Source organism: Vicugna pacos, chromosome 13 (assembly GCF_048564905.1).
Source record: "Vicugna pacos chromosome 13, VicPac4, whole genome shotgun sequence".
Classification (NCBI taxonomy): Eukaryota; Metazoa; Chordata; class Mammalia; order Artiodactyla; family Camelidae; genus Vicugna; species Vicugna pacos.
In genome coordinates, this window is record NC_132999.1 from 60,836,882 (window position 1) to 60,854,827 (window position 17,946).

At 40.7% G+C, this 17,946-nt stretch overlaps 1 protein-coding gene across 2 annotated transcripts in view; it reads right to left on the bottom strand.

Moving 5' to 3' along the window:
- UBE4B (ubiquitination factor E4B) overlaps positions 1-3,983 on the bottom strand; it is a 109,395-nt gene extending 105,412 nt beyond the window's left edge. Inside the window, exon 1 of one of the 2 annotated variants that reach the window (XM_072975422.1) lies at positions 3,252-3,983. In XM_072975422.1, the coding sequence (XP_072831523.1) occupies positions 3,252-3,275 (24 nt within the window). In that variant the 5' untranslated portion in view covers positions 3,276-3,983. The remainder of the gene's footprint in view (positions 1-3,251) is intronic. The other variant, XM_072975421.1, reaches the window with a different exon arrangement.
- Positions 3,984-17,946: the final 13,963 nt, after the last annotated feature.

Sequence of the window (17,946 nt, forward strand, 5' to 3'; positions counted from 1 at the left end):
CTGTTCCAAGAGCCTGACAACCACCGCTCAGCAGAAGCATCACTTTTCTTGAAAGCCTTCACTAAGACACTACTCCACCAGGGGTTCCTTCTTGTTCTTCTTAATGTCTTGTGCTCACCTCTACAATAGCACTTAGCACCCCATGTTGTAACTGCTGGACACCTAGCTATTTCTACCTCTACCCATCCCCCAATCCCAGTTAAATAATTTCTTTAAGAAAAAGCACTTTGTTTCTCCTAACCTACCTAACACATTGCTGAGGATACACAGCATCTTTTTTTAAAAAAAAGTTTGTTGAGTGAACGATTTTGGAGGGCTGGATAAGAGCAGCACCAAAGACTATAATCTTGATCACATCACGAATGAATTCCTGAAAAAACAACACTTCTACAGAAAAACTATGCAGATCAAGCATGTTGGTAGGATATTTAGATAGAAGCTGTGGTGAATTTATTGCCAGTTGTTAAACAGTAAAATGTAGTAAAAAACGGCTTTTAGATCAGGAACCCTGGGTATGAGTTCCAATTTGGCCATTTCTAAGCCAGGTCACTAAGGTTAAGTTAATTAACCTAAATCTCCGTTGCTTTACCTATAAAACAAAATTTAAGAACCTGCTTGACTGCACTGTTCTATCAAATGAGACCATGGTTGTAAAGTGCCGGCACAGAGCAGGCTTCTAAGGCTGTTAATTAATGTCCGTCACTTTCCATTGAAAGAACCTGCTAAAATGTCCAAGGTCACGTAGTCTGTATTTGGGAAGGAAGACAACATTCTTCTACAACCCTTATCACACCCTGGATCCCAGTCAGCCCTTCTGAAGATGAATTAGGTCATCCAGAAGATTTTGAGGGGAAAAAAAGAGAGAAAAGAGGAAAAGCAAATAATTTCAATGCAAATGCATCACCACCACAGTTGAAAACCGGTTTAAAATACCTGCCCTACTCACAGCATCATTTTGGTATATAAAAAAACAGCACATAAGCAGGGCACAGAATGAATGTAATGTAAATAATGATGCCTTGGAATGTAGGTTCCCTAAGAGAATTAACTTAGTCATGGATCTGCTCTATAGAGCAAACAACTTACTGTAATGTGCTATATAAACAGCAATGAAGTTAAGGAGTTAATCTACTTAGAAAGTACAAGAGAGGAAAAGGATTCAAGGTGATCTTTCAGAGGGACCAAAAAGGACCCATAATGTAAAATCTTCTAAAGCTACTAGTCTGGTTATAGCAACCTCTATTTTTCATGCACTGTGTTCTCGCATGTTTTCATTTTGCTAAAATGTAAAATTCTGCCTTAATTAGTTTCCTAATTTAGATTGAAAGATCACTATCTTGACTGCTTTCACCCTGAGATGTATGTCTGAATTTTCAGTAATATAAATGTATTATTTTCTAACCGAATGAATGTCACCTGCTGTATCTGTGACACAAGTTTCCACCAACAGAGTAACAATATGTAGGCAAAAGCTTTGGAAATGTCTCTAGAGAATTGCTCACTTAATCCCAGGATTAAAGGAAATAAATTTTTTTTTAAAAAATCCTAAGGAGATTTTTTTCGAAAAAAGATTTGTTCTAGATTCTTCTGAGAGTAAAATTACTAGTTATTGAACTGTCCCTTTGTGTTCAGGCCAACTAATCTGTTGAACATAATTTTATATTCATCTTATATTAGGGTATTTTCACATTTATTTTAATATTCTGTTGACCCCCCCAAAATGTCTATCTCCTCCACAATGATTACAATTGTTCCTTATATGGTTAAAAAAAGTTAAAATCTTCCTCAAGGACTGGGTAAAGCGAAGAGCCACAATTCAAATTACACAGATCTTTAACTGGTCTGTATGCTTTAACAGTTTGAAAAACATTTTTTTGGTGAAAACTCAAGTATGTAAAAACTTCTAAGCCAGGAACAATGTAAAGAATGTCAAGGAAAAAAGTCCTGGAGCTAAAGGACTAATAAAAAACTCCTTGTCGTAAGAGAAATGATTGATTAGAATTAATATTAAAGAAATAAGGGGGTACACTTTTAAAAACTACATGAAACAAAGTGCCTCTAAGGGGATCTCTTGATAGTTCCAATCTGAATGAAACTGTTCAATATTCTTCTCATCTAAGATTACATTACTGATGTATTTAGAAAACAAAGTCAGTAACACAGAATGGGCAATGCTGACTTTCCAAACAGCCAGGTATCAAAACCAACAAAATTATCTGCTTCCTTTCCTAGTTACCCTTAACCTACCACTTCATCCCTGGAGAATTTTACTCCCTAGGTAAACAAACTGACTACTCTGTACCTAAAACTGAAGCACTGAAGTGTTACAGTACAACCAACCTGATAGACGACTACTTTCATAATTCTGTAGGGGAAGTTTTACATACATCAGAAGGTAGGCTGAAGAGAGTGAGGCCAGCAGGGGTCCTAAAGGGAAGCTCCCAATTTGTAAAAAGGAAGGGAAATTCCTTGTACCTTAAATCCCACTGTTTCATGATTATTATTAAATAACTTGAAAACATCAAAAAGGGACTCTAAGATTCCTTTCAAAAATGATAACAGGGGAGTTTACAAAGTCATTTGCTTCCATTTGCTTCCTGTTTAATGTCTGCTACAGCAAAACACAAGTTTGAAAGAGACAAAAACTAGAAAAACGCAGAATGAAAGGGAAGTATGCCAGAAGTCATTAGTGGTCGGCTAAATTTCTAGAATTTACCTGTAGTTCACTAAGCTATTGGGAAGATACAGATTTTGTTAAATATCAAAGAACCTGGCCGTAGGCCACCCCCCAAGTACATATGTAATGTTTAATTAACTTATACAATGAAATGGCCACACATACTTAGGATTTCAAATCCTTTAAAAACATACACCCATATATTATGATTCTATCCAAAATTATTCTTTAAATCGCTGCAGTAAGTCGCGCGCACGCGCACACACAACTTGATGTAAATCTAGCCCTCCTTGCTTAAATACCCAGAAGAAAAGAATGAAAGCCTCAATATGCTCTCCTCTTCTTTAGACCCTAGAAGACTCTAAAAGAAACAAATGGAGTTCAGAACGAAAAAAGAAAGCAAATGAATAGAAGAGAATATAATCGGAGACCCTATAAGGGACTCATTTTATTCCTGGAACATGTCATCTCCATTCTTGCCCAAAGGCCAGGCACCACTGGCGCAATATCATCCCTATCCAAAGCGCCAAACAGTTGCCAACTAATCTCCCAAGGTGTCCCCCAACCTCCTCACCTCATCAGCGCTCAGCTCCTCCATCGCTTTCCTCTTAATGGTGAAAGGCGTTAGGGAGAGATCCTTCTGTTCTTTGAGACCAGGGCGGGAGGAGAGTGGAAGGTGTCTATTGGGCTGTCTGGTCCCCCCGACTGGGGGAGGTTTCAGAATTGCATAGTCAGAGGTTAAAAAATAAGAACACGAGAGGCACTGAAATGCCTTGGCGTCGGTCACTCCAATCGCCCCAGAGACTCCTACAGCTGCTTACGCGGCGAGCAGCCTCCTTTGACCGCCACTGGGTTATCTTAAGGCGCCACTTAGTACCCTCTGCTTTCCAGGTTACCCAGACTAGGGAGCTCGGTCTCCAGCTCGTCTCGTGTTCGGAGCCTGCTGTATCTTCGTGGTGGTGGCGCGGCGGCTGCGCTTCCTCCAGCAGATCCTGCTCTCCTTCCTACCCTTTGCCCCTGGCGGGAACTGTTCAACTGCAGAGTGGGTACCCCGAGGTAAGGCGACCCCAGAGCCGCCCAGGCAGAGCCCAGCACTGAGGAGGGAAGCTCCTCCCCTCCTAAAGCAGGCCGGCACGCCCCGCCTCCACGCTGGAGCCCGGGCAAGGGGGTGGGGGAGGACCGGACTCGCGATGCTCTGGCTGGAAGAGTGAATCCCCCTACCCCTCCACCCCTACTCTTACCCCCTCGCCCTACCAAGTATTATTCATCAAAACAACAGGGCGGCCATCTTTGAAAGGGATCACGTGACCCCGCCAGAGAGGCGGGGCTTCTGGCCCTAGGACGAGGCAGCCAATGGGCCGCGGGCGTCGCGCCGCCGATTTCCTCTCGCCTGCGTCTCCTCTCGCCCCCGCCCCACCCTCTCCCCCTCAGCGGCGCGGGCGGGGGGAGGGGCGAGCGGGGCCGCGGACTGGCGGGCGGGCGGAGCGCGGGGGCGGGGCGGCGCGGTGCCATGGCGACGGCGCGGGGCTCGGGCGCGGCGGGCTCTGCCCAGGTAGGCGCCCGGGAAGGCGGCGCGGGCGGCGATGGCGGAGGCTGCGGGGTATAGCGTCCGCACTGAAGCCGGGAAGACTGGCCAGAAGGGGACGCCCGCCCGCGGACCCGGGCTCGCGGCGCCTCTGTTGTTCCCAGGCGCCCCTTTTTAGCCACTCACAAATGCCTTGACTCCACGATGCCAACCAAATGAAATTAAAAAAAACGGAAAACGTCTCCCGTCTGAGGCGAGAATTCTCCAACATACCGCTCACGGTTCAAAAAACCTTTCTACATAGACGCTTCCACCTCCGCAAAGGAAGCCCGTTTGGAAGAAAACTCTAGTACAGTAGAGCTTCATTTCATGTTTACTTTGTCCTTTTAGAGAGAGAGTTTCTGATTTGTTTTTGTGTTTCAAAGTAATGGCAAAATTTTAAAGTAAAAATGGGTGAGAGACCAAGAAGACTTTGAAGTGCATATACAAATACCGGGAAGGCTTTTGGAGCCAATGAAAAGAAACCATCCTGGGAAAGAGTACATTTTTAAATTGAGGTACATGTAATTAACTTAACATCTTGTTAGTTTTAGGTGTGCAGCGTAATAATCTGATGTGTATATATTGCAAAATGATTACCACCGAAAGTTTAGTTAACATCCGTCGCCACACAGTTAAATTTTTTTTCTTGTAATGAACACTTTAAAGAATTATTCTCTTAGCAACTTTCAAATATACAACACAGTATTGTAAACTATATTCCCCATGCTGTACTTTACATCTCCGGGACTTATATCTGGAAGTCTGTATCTTTTGACCACCCACTACCCAGCTCTGGCAACCACCAATCTGTAGTATAAAGAATGCAAATATTTTATAATATACAAACGTAAACTGAGCAGTCAACATAACAGTATTTTGAAATTCCAGATTTTGCCACATACGAAGAATATGCTTTATTGGATAGTTTACTTAGTGGTAGTCTTAAAGATTGCATTCAAAAAAAAAAAAAGATTGCATTCCAGAACTAAAAGTCTTTTTTTTTTTTTTTGCTACTCACTTAAAAATAGTAACCTGACAGCTAGATATGTAAGGAATTTGTAAGTAAAATCACACCACTGTTGGCTTTACATGTTATCTGCTCTCCAGGGGACGAATTCTGGGGAAGCCAGAATTTAGACTCCTGGTAACATTGATGTTTACTCCTTTTTAAAACATGTTCATTGCCATATAGTTTGTATTCCATAAAATTCACCCATTTAAAGTGTACAGTGATTTTAGAATATTCACAGTCATTCAGCCATCGTCACTAATTCCAGAACATTTCATCACCCCCAAAAAGAAACCCTATACCTATTAACAGTCATTCCCCATTCTCCCCGCTATCTCCCAGCCCCCATCCCTCTAGGCAACCATTAATCTACCTTCTGTCTCTATGAACTTGCCTATTTTGGGCATTTCACATCAATGGAGTCCTACCCTATGTGATTTTTTGTGTCTAGCTGCTTTTACTTAGCATAACTTTTAAAGGTTTATGCTGTAGTATAATCAGTACTTCATTTCTTTAATGCCAAATTGTATGGATGTAGCACATTTTGTTTATTCATCAGTTAATGGACGTTTGGGTTGTTTCCACCATTTGGCTATTACGAATAATGCTGCTGTAAACATTCATGTGTAAATGTTTGTGTGCACATGTGTTTTAATTTATTTTGGGTATATCCCTAGGAGGAGAATGGGAGGGTTGTAGGTTTAGGTATGTTATGTTTTCAAGCAGCTAACAAACTGTCCTCCCAAGTAACTGCACCGGGAGAGTTCCAATTTCTCTAATCTTGTCAGTGTCTCTTTTTTAGTATAGTCACATTAGTAGATGTAAAGTGGTATCTCTTTGAGGTTTTGTGTTTTCAAACAATGTTGAGCATCTTTTCATGTGTTTATTAGCCATTTGTATATCTTCTTTGGACAAATACCTACCACATCCTTTGTTAATTTTTTAATACGCTTATTTGTCTTTTTATTGTTGAATTTTAAGCGTTCTTTATATACTCTAGATACTAGTCCCTTATCAAATATGTAATTTATAAGGATCTTTCCCATTCTGTGGGTTGTCATTTCACTTTCCTGATGGTATTATTTACAGCACAGAATTTTTTATTCTGATGTATGATTTACCTGTTTTTCCTTTGGCCAGTTGTGCTTTTGATGTAATACATTCATTTTTACAAGGCATATTTAATCATTTGTTATTTCTCTTAGTTTGGGCTACTATAATAGAATACCACAGACCAGGTGGCTTATAAACAACAGAAATTTCTCAGTTCTGGGGGTCTCTAAGTCCAAGATCAGGGTACCAGCACAGTCCCATCTGGTGAATGCCCTCTTCCAGGTTGCAGACTACCAGCTTCTCCTTGTACCCTCACAAGACTGTGAACAAAACAGGCAATCAAAATAAATTTTAAAAATTAAACAAATAAATAAAACAAAAAAGCAATCAAGCTCTCTAGAAACTCTTATAAGGGCACTGATCTCATTCATGAGCGTCCCACCCTTATAATCTCATTTAATCCTAATTACCTCCCCAAAGTAATACCATCACATTAGAGGGGGTTCAATATATGAATGTGGGTGTGACACAAACATTCCATCCATAACAATATTCAAATATTATAAGAAATATCCTTCCTGTTTTGTGGTTGGAGGAAGTGAAATTGTTCATGTTAAATGGCCTGCCCCAAATCAAATGCAAAAATGATTAGGAATCTTGCTTCCCGCTGAATTCTTTCCCTACTACACAAATATCTGTCAATGTATTACAGGGATGTAATATCTAGCACAAAATGGGTGTTCAAAAAATGTTAAGATGAAGTACTGATTTGTGTGTTTGTTTCTTTCCTCAATAGTGATATTGTGTTGATGACACAGTATCTTACAATGTATTTTGTTCACCATAAATTCCATATCCTGTCTAGCTTTAACTTTTAGCAATTTATGACATTTGGATTTTCTGAATAGGGTTCACTTTTAAAGCTGTCTCACTATTTTAAGGCTGAGAAATAGACGTGTTTATCATTTGCAACTCCACTCCCTTTCTGTTTCTTCAACTCCAAAGATGGCTATGTGAAGATTCCAGCCCATACCACCCTTGGACTCAAGAAATGAAAACTTGTCCTGCTCCTGGAGCCCCTAGATTAGGCATTCAGAGATTTTTATTCCCTGATAGGCAGGGTCAACACCCCTACTCAGTCCTGAAGCAGCTACAGAAGACAGACCACCAGCCCTCTGCACCCCCATAAGATTACAGGAGTAAAGTCTCTGAGAGGGGAATGAGACAGTAAGGAAGGGGGCAGGACACAGCCATTAAAGAAATGACACAGCAGTTAGCACCAAGATGGTGGAAAAGTCAACTCCCAATAGTCCTGGAGGCCCAGGATGGGGGAAGATTTGACCTCCAATGGACCTTGAGCTTCATTATAATGTATTAACATGGTGAATGACACACCCACAGGTGCCATGACAGGTCAAAAAGGAGACTGTGGGCCAATTCTTAGGAATCCCTGCCCCTTTCCCAAAGTAGCTGGTATAACCCTCTCACTTGTGAGCATATGAAAACTAGCAATACCACACCTCGCAGTAGCTCTCTCTCTTGCCTTTTGAGACAGCTTGCACAGTCTGTGAAATGTGTGTCTACCTTTACTTTAACCACCCCCACTCCTGTGTACATCTCTCTAAATAAGTCTGAGACAGGAGGGAAGGCAGCAGGGCACAACCATTCAAGGAATGACACAGCAATTAACACCAAAATGGTGGAAGATTCAACTCCCAGTAGACCCTGAGGCTCAATATGGCGGGAGATTTGACTTCCAGTAGAACTTGAGCTTCATTATATGCTCGTTGTAATATATTAGCATGATAAATAACATGCTCACAGGCGCCCAGACAGTTCCAAGGCTAGCCACAAAAGATCAAAGTAGGCAGTGATCCAATTCCTGGGAATCCCAGCCCCTTCCTCAGGGTAGTTGGAATGGTCATCCCACTTGTTAGCATATGAAGTTACCAAGCCCATAAAAACTGGCAACACCTCATGGCTTCTCTCACTCCCATCTTCAGAGATGGCCCACACTTGATCTGTGGAGTGTATATCTACTTTTACTTTAACCTGAGCACCCAACCCTACACCTCCTGGCCTCTCTCGCCTTTTAAAACAGTCAACTTTTTATGTATTATGTATCTGTCTAAATAAACCTACCTTTATTCATCTGTGGCTCACTCTTGAATTCTTTCCTATATGAAGCCAAGGACCCACACTTGGCAGATCATGTCCCAAGGGCTCAACAGAGACCTGGGACATGGCCCTTCTCACACCCCACATTTGGTTTTCCTGTATCAGCATGAAGCCAAGGATCGTCACTTGGCGGGGCATGTCCCAAGTGTGAAGGAGAGGCTGGGCTGGGCTAACAAGATAACTCACAAGTCTAGGAATGTGAAGGAAAAGCTAGGCTAGGCTGGCAGGATAACTCACAAATCTAAGTATCGGAATATTGATCTGAGTTCTGCTGGACTAACTTGTAAATCTAAGTTAATTAGTGTTGGTTTGCTGTTCATGTTTTTTTGCTAGCCAGCTGGATTTTCAAAGAGATACATCTGGCTTTGGAATGTTGATTTGCTGCCTCCCTGCCTCCACTTTTGTGATAATGATGCTGCTAAAGCTGTTCCATGCCTATTGGCCGAATACCCCAAGCTTGTACTTTACCCTATAAAACTTCACGCGCACGTCTTGGAGGTGCTCAGAGCTTCGGAGCAGAAGCCACTCTGAGCCTGCCGGCGTAATACATCTGAGTACTCCAACCCTCCGAGTGGTGCTTGTTTCTTGGCTGGCCTGTCATTTCCATAACACAAGGACTGGCCTGGGACCTGGGACATGGCCATCCTCTCATCACCCACCCCCCAACTTTTTCCTGTATCACAAATATAATGAATTTTGTAAAATAACGAAAATTAGAAATGAAGTCTCTTTGGCCATGTACTTCCCAGGGTCTTTTACCAGATGAATCTCTCTAACATGTTTTTTAGTGCCTTTTACAGTTGTGTTTTAAATGCCTAAATGCTTGTGTTTCTACCACTTCCCTTAGGGAAAGTCCTACAAAATCATAAATAAGACTGTCTCAGAGGTATTCATGGTACTTAGCCCATGTTTTCATTGTTTTGCTCCGTTTCTCCCATCTGAGCATTACATTAGCTGCTTTGAACTGTGCGAAATAACCTGTCTGCCTCCCCTGGGAACTACCAAGCATCAGGGCCTAAAATAAATTAGTTCTTGGAATTACCTAGAAGTTAGAAAAAGTGCTTTTTAATACTATAACAGATAAAGACGGTAACCATGGAACAAACTGAACCATGAGACTGAAAATAAAGGTATACTTCGGGCAGGTTTTGTTATTTTATAAGGGGAAAGTGTTATGAACAAAAGTTCACGTGCTCGATGCACAGTGACGCCAAACAAACTGAAACATTGGAGTTTGGAGCAAAGAAAGGTTTATTGCCAGGCCAAGCAAGGACAGGCGGCTCACGCTGAAAAAACCCAAACCTCAAGGGTACTGTTATGTATATTCCTTAAGGAGGAACCAGGACCCTGGCCCTTGGCTGCACTATTATTTCTTGACTGCTCCTCCCTTGTCTCTGCAACCCCTCCCTTCCCTGATTAGCAACTGTTTGAACCTGGCCTCTGGAACTCAGGGAAGGTCAAGGAGGCTGAATGAAGCCTATGTCCTACTAACAAAACGGGGGACACGGAAAGGGTTTGTACCCTGGAGGACCCCACAGGGTCCTGCTCTATTTGAAAAGGAGTTTTTTATTTTGGGTTTTTTTTTTTACTTCAATAATGAAAAGAAAAAAATAGCTTCCTAGTCAGTGGAAAGGCATTTGTGAAGGTGAATTCTAGAATGTTTTAGGATAGCTTTTATTCAACTGTCAGAATATAGAGAGCTCACTGGACTTCCAGATGATCTACAAAGCTAGACCTACCAAGCTTCCTGATGGCTGTCCTTTGGGTCTACAACGACATCTACATCTGTAAGTATATTTTGTTTTCTCTACTGTCCTTGGAGTTCAACCTGTTACCCTAAAGGAGGAAAGGAAACACCTCGGTTCTTGTCTTGCCCAAAAGAGAAAAATTCAGACAGGAGATGAAAGCATTGTGTAGCAAAAGATTTTAAAGATTTTATTAGCAGAGCAAAAGTACACTTCCAAGAATGGGAGGTGGGCTGATGCAAAGGTCTTTGTCCCTTCTCTTATACCCTTGCTTAGAGGTGGTCTCTTGATTGATGGACGACTCTTGCCCCTGGAGTGCTTAGTCATGCTCCTCCCCTTTTGCACATGTCCTTCCCATGATACACACAGAAAAACCTGTGGGAGGTGCCTAAAGAACAATGCTAATTATATCACAATGAGCACTGGGTCATGTCCAGTTAGGTCCTTGTTGCTACCAAGCAGTTGCAGCATCAGGTTCTAACTGGTTTCTTGCTGGAGCTCATTTAGAGGAAGTGAAGCCTCTCTATTGCTGAAGGTGGGCATACTGCCACCTTCTGGACCATCCTCCCTCTCCTTTACCTTATCTGCCCAGTGCCCCTGCTTACCTAAGTGCCTAACAAACCCCTGCACCCAGACTCTGGATTCCTTCCCCTCCCACCTTCTGAAGGACATTGGTCCAGGATTTATCCCCTTTCTTCTGCACCATCATGTTCTTCCTCCCCACTGGACACATCTCTGCTCTAGAAACACTAACTTCAAAAACTTCTACCATGACCCTACATCTCCTTTGGATTATGACTCCTTTATTTGCTTCCCTTGACAGCAACATAGTTCAAAAGATATTTTGCCTGTTATTTCCACTCCTTCCCTCACTTTTCAATCCAGTCTATCCTCTGTCTGTACCATTCTGAGAAAATTCTCTTGTCAAGATCACCAGTGATCTCCAGTTGGTCAAGACCTTTTCGATTTCTGTGTCCAATATTCATCGACCTTCTCAGCAGGATTCAGGACAGTTGAGTACTTTTGAAACACTTTCCCCTGTATTGCCTTCCATAAGGCTGCACTCTCCTGGGTTTCCTCTTGCCTCACTGGAAACTCTTTCTCAGGTTCATTTGCTGCCTCCCACCCAACCTTTAAATATTGTAGAGCTGCAGACTCAGTGCTGAGCCCTCTTCTCTCTGCCAACATTCTTTCCCTAAGGACCTTACGCAGTCTTATGGCTCTAAAGAGCAGATATGTATATACTGACTGCCAAGTATATATCTGTAGCCAGAATCTCTTCCCTGAGTTCTTAATGTGTGTGCCCAACTGCCTAACTGATATTTGTACTAGGCTGTCTAATGGACACTGTCTCCATGAATCTGCCCCCACCCTCTCCCTCAGCAAATGTCCTCCCTAGCTATCCAGTAGCCAAGCCAAAAACCCTGGCATCAAACTTGACTCTTCCCCTCATACAGTCTATTAGCAAATTGTAGTTGGTTCTACTTAAGATAATCATGAATTAATTATTTTCTTCTTTCCAATTCCCCTGCAGTCCTTGACTCTAAGCTACCATCATCTTTGTTGTTGTTGTTTTGTTGTTATTTTTATTTTATTTTATTATTGAATGTAGTTATTTACACTGTTAGTTTCAGGTGTACAGCAAAGTGATTCAGCTATACATACATATGCATTTATTTTTCAGATTCGTAACTACAATCATCTGTAGTCTGGCTATTTCACATGTTTTACTCATGTCCCTCTTTCAATCTACTCTTCAAAAAGTAGTCAGTGTGACCCTCTTAGATCATAAATCAGATCATGTCATTCACCTGTTTAAATTCCCTCAGTGATGTCCTATCGTTCATTGAATACAACCCAAGCTCCTTATCACAACCTGTAAGATCCTATGGCATTTGGCCACCTTTGATTCTCCTGTGTCATCTTATACCACACTCCCCTTCTGTGCTTCAGCCCCACTGCCCTTCACTCTTCAGTAAGACAAGGTCTTTCCCTCCTCAAGACCTTGACATTTGGTGTCTCCTCTGCCCAAAAAAACTCTTCCCCTGGCTTTTTGCATGGCTGGTTCCTTCCTAATTCTTTAGTTCTTAGCTCAGTCATCTCATTCGTGCATTAACTCGTATAACAAATATTTGTTGAGCATTTTGCTTGTTGCATGTCACAAATATTTGTTGACTATCCTTCATGGCCCTATTCCAGGTGCTAAGGATACAACATGCATGTTTGTTTGGATCCTCTGAGAAACAGACACTCAGATAGAATCAGATATGTAAGAGATTTATTTGGGGAAATGCATGCAGGGATAAGAGTTCAAGAAGAAGGCAGGGAGAGTCTTCAAACTTGATGTGCATCTGCTACCAATGAAAGGGTAGGAGAAGGAAGGACATTGGGTGGAAAGAGTCTCACCCTGCAGGGCATTCTGAGAAAGTTTTTGGCCAAGCTGTTGGGTGTCCTCAAGATAAAAAAATCCCACTTCTAGTAGGAATGAGCCTGAGTTTGCATTAGTGTTGCACCCAGCCTGTGGGGTCAGCCTGTGGAAATCGTGGTCCCTCAAAGACGTTGTGACAGATCCAGAGGGGCAATGGCTGGGGTCACTAGTCTACTACACTCCGCTCAGCAGGAAACCTGAGCTTTCACACTGCCAAGCTTGTTAAGAGGAAACGCTTCCATCCTAGTCCTCTGTGTCCATGGAGGAGAGAGGGTCTGAATAACTTTACACTCTACCATCTCACTCAGTCTTCCCAAGGGTAGGAGGAATGAGTTACCAACTGTTGAATTTAGAAGTAGAACTGAATATGCTAGATGCAGTACCCTTTGACTTTTCTCTGATACCCTGCCCGTTTGCCTACTTGCAGGAGTGGAAATTCTGGTCTGCTCTCCTTACTGAAATCAGCTCACAGGGGCCAGGCTCTGTCCCTGTGAGGAAGCCTATGGTTGTTCAACTGTGACATTGACTAACTGAATGTGTTTCTAATATAGGGGTGAAATATTAGCTCATTTTATTAGTAATAAAGATGATTTTTTAAAATCTCTACTTTTCTGCCTCCTAGATCCCATTTTTCAACAAGTTCTAAACTGAGAACCCCCACCACTCACCCCTGTTCCCACCCCTACCCCAGAAGATCTTGTCATAGCACTGAACAGGATAGACAAGACATATACTTTTTGGGTTTACATGCTAATGATGAGTTAGCCCTCCTTGGACTCACTCTGGAGTCAGCTCCTTTCTCCATCACTCTTTTATTATCTTTTTTCCTTTTCTTTTCTTCTTCCTCTTTTTTTTTTTTTCAAGGGAGGTGCTGGGGATTGAACCGAAGGCCTTGTGCATGCTAAGCATGCACTCTACCACTGAGCTACACCTCCCCACTCTTTTATTATACCTTCTGTTTAGTTCTTTGATGACATTTATGAAAATCTGAAATAATTTCGTTTACTTGTTTACAAGATAATGTAAACCCTTTGAGGTCAGAGACTGGTCTGTCTTGCTTATTGCTAAAACCCCAGCACCTAGAAAAGTACATGACTATTTAACAAATACTTATTGAGCACTGACTAGGTACAAAGGTGTAGCAGTGGAAAAACCAAAAATAAAAACCTTTGCCCTCATGAAGCTTACATCCTACTGGGGAGACAGATGATAAGTTAAATAGTTAAATAAATGGTATAGTATATTAAAAGGTGATAAGTGCTGTAGATTTAAATAAGTCCAAGAAGGAAAATAGGCCTGGAAGTTAGTGTTTCCATTTTAAATAGAGTGGTCAGAGAAGACCTGACTCAGTAAGCAGCATCTGAAGAAAGACCTGAAGATGAAACAGGATGGAAGGGAGCAGGCACAACCATTCAAGGAATGATACAGCAAATACACCAAAATGGTGGAAGATTCAACTCCCAGTACACCTTGATGCCCAAGATGGCAGATTTGACTTCCAGTAGATCTTGAGCTTCATTATATGCCCATTGTAATATATTAGCATACAAAATGGCACTCCCACAGGTGCCAGGACAGTTCCAAGGCTGACCATAAAAGGTCAAAAGTGAGCAGTGGCCCAATTCCTGGGAATCCCCACCCCTTCCCCAAAGTCGTTGGAATAATACTCCCACTTGTTAGTATACGAAATAACTGAGCTCATAAAAACTAACAATCCCACACCTCAGGGCCCTTCTCTTGCCTTTTGAGATGGACCACACTCTATCTATGGAGTACGTATCTCTCTGAATAAATCTACCTTTACTCAGCTGTGGCTCACTCTTTAAATTCTTTCCTATGCAAAGCCAAGGACCCTCACTTGATGGGGCACATTCCAGGGACTCACTTGGGACCTGAAACATGGCTGTCTGTGTTTAAAGTCATGAGATGGAATGAGTGATTACATCAAGAGAAGAGGCTTCCAGACTGAGCCCTGGGGCCTCCACCATTAAGAAGTAAGAAATGTAGTGCAGCCATTATGGAAAACAGTTTGGAGATTCCTCAAAAAACTAAAAGTAGACTTACTATATGATCCATCAATCCCATTCCTGAATATATATCTGGAGGGGACTTTAATTTGAAAAGATACATGCACCCCAATGTTCATAGCATATACAATAGCCGAGACATGGAAACAACCTAAATGTCATCGACAGATTACTGGACAAAGAAGCTGTGGTATATATATATATATATATATATATATATAAATACTACTCAGGCATAAAAAAGAATAAAATAATGACATGTGCAGTAACATGAATGGATCTGGAGATCATCATTCTAAGTGAAGGAAGTCAGAAAGAGAAAGAAAAATACTATATGATGTCAGTCATATGTGGAATCTAAAAAAAGAAAAAAGACACTAATGAACTTATCTACAAAACAGAAACAGACTCAGACATAGTAAACAATTTTATGGTTACTAGGGGAGAGGGGATGGGAAGGGATGAATTGGGAATTCAAGATTTGCAAATATTAACTACTATATATAAAATAAATAAACAACAAATTTCTTCTGTATAGCACAGAGAACTATGTTCAATATGTTGTGGTAACCTATAATGAAAAAAATATGAAAATGAATATTTGTATGTATATGAATGACCAAAACATTATGCTATATACCAGAAATTGACACATTGTAAACTGACTATACTTCAATAAAAAATTAAATTTTTTTTAAAAATGAGGAAAGAAGTGGCAAAGGAATTAGCAAAGGAGACTGACAATGACTGGCCTGGAGCTGGAGAAAAACCAGGAGACTGTGGTATCTATTAAGTCAAGTGAACAGAGTGTTTAAAGAAAGGAACTGATCAGCTGTTTCAAACGTTGCTGCTGGTTGACATAAGATGAAGATTGAGACTGATCATTGAATTTAGCAACAAGCAGCTCTTTGCGGACCTTAAGGAAAGTTTTAGAGGATTGATGGGGCAAGAACCTGATAGGGGTGTGTTTAAGAATGAAAGCAGGGAGGGTATAGCTCAAGTGGTAGAGTACACGCTTAGCATGCACAAGGTCCTGGGTTCAATCCCCCGTACCTCCTCTAAACATAAATAAATAAATAAACCTAATTATCTCCCCAGTCCAAGAAAAAGTTAAAATAAATAAAATCAAAAAAAGAAAAGAAAGAAAGAAATCAGGGAAAGGATAAACTGAGAGTTCCAGATTTGCAGATCCTGACTGGTATATATAAAATAGATAAGCAAGTTTATACTGTATAGCACAGGGAAATATATTCAATTTCTTGTAGTAGCTCACAGTGAAAAAGAATATGAAAATGAATATATGTATATTCATGTATGACTCAAGAATTGTGCTATACACCAGAAATTGACACAACATTGTAAACTGACTATAACTCAATAAACAAAACAAAACAAAAACCCCCCCAAAACAAAAAGAATTAAAAAATTTTAAAAATAAAGAAATTTTAAAAATTTTTTGAAAAAGAAAGAATGTAGGGAGAGACAACGCTCTCAAGAGGTTTTGTGGCAAAAGAGAACAGAGAAATGGGATGGTAGCTGGAGAGAGAAGTGGGTAAAAGTGTTTTGTTTTTAATATTGGGAGAAATAATAACATATCTTGTATGTTAATGTGAATCAATTGGTTAAGAGGGAAAATTTTGAGTATTTATGAAAAAGTAGATTCTATATACTATTGATGTCTTCTTTGAATCATTTACCTTCTAAGAAGTATGTTCTGATCTTACAAATTGGAGAGGAGAGGTTATAGCTCAGTGGTAGAGCACATGCTTAGCATGCACAAGGGCCTAGATTCAATCCTCAGTACCTCTATTAAATAAATAAATAAACAAAACTAATGACTAACCCCCAGATAAATAAATAGCATTTTTTTAATAGGAAAGGAAAATAATACCAATTTTTTTCTTACATAGAACCTCTAAAGACTCGATCTTGTTTGCTATTGCTGTTGATTTGATGTTAGCAATTTTCTAAATTTTTAACCTTCTTGCCTAAAATGATACAGCATGCCTGCCAAAGGATGCCTAACACTTTATGAGACCTTGTCGATAATTACATGTCGTTTCTGGCTATAATTACAGGTAATGCCTTGATTGACTTAATGTCTCTAAAAGTTAACTATTTGATATTTGTCTATTCTGACTCTTACTTCAGTTTAGGGCTCAGAATTCCTCTTGCTTGGAGTAGGATTTTATTTTCGTAGGATTACGTGGTTATGCTTAATGTCTGGGGTTGTTTGATACACTTAGCAGATGCGGTTGCCAAAGCCAGGAAGGAAAACCAGTGCTGCTGACTCAGTCTGGCATCTTTTCATGCATTTGGTAATCATGTACTGAAAGCCTATGATGAGGAAAGCACTGTGCAAGATGCAGACGAACTGGTGAATGAAACATCTCCTGCCCATAAGATACGTACCGTCAAGGAGAGAGAAGAAACACATACACAACTATAATACATGGTAGAAAGCGTTAAGTGCCATAAAAGAAATTCAAGGAAAGTCCTAGAGGAGCCCGAAGGAAAAAGAGATGGTCACTTCTGGTTTGAAGTTCATCACTGAAGCAGGCAGGTATTCTAAAGGAAATCTACCCAACAGCCTTCCTTCCCACGGTCTCAACTAATGTCAGTATCTTCCCCACATTTTAAAAGTTATGTTTATTCATGTTATGAGAAATCATGTTTATAATCCGAAAAGCAGCGACATTTTGACCGCACTTTAATTTTACAGCCAAATGAACTGATTCCATCTCTTCTTGATAAAAAAATTCTGTTAATGTTATACGTACTTAAAATTTAATGCTAGAAGAGTTTCATTTAATTTTTATTTAATTTCTTCATTGAATTTTTAAAACAAATGACCAGTTGTATTTTAATAAAAATAAGGTTTAATATATTTTTAATCAGATGAACTACTCATGAATTCATTATAGTTCCTCATTATGTGAAAAGAACAGTATTATGTGGAGGAAACTACCTCTTGGCTACGTTTTCATCATAAGTCATCTACTTTTGTCTTTCTCTAGTCTTAGGGAAGAATTGATAATGTGTCAACTAGCATAAGAAAGGGACATGGTAGAAGGTAACCACCTCAAATGGGAGTCAGTCAGTCACACCAGGTTCTAGGGGTTTGGGGAGAAGGGTGAAGTACATAGTATCACAAACTAAAATATACAAATTGTGTTCCTTTTCCCTCCTTCACCTCTCTTAATATTTTCAGTAGTTCCCAATGTAACCTAGCTGACTTCACAGCAGACTCAAGAGAGGGAGG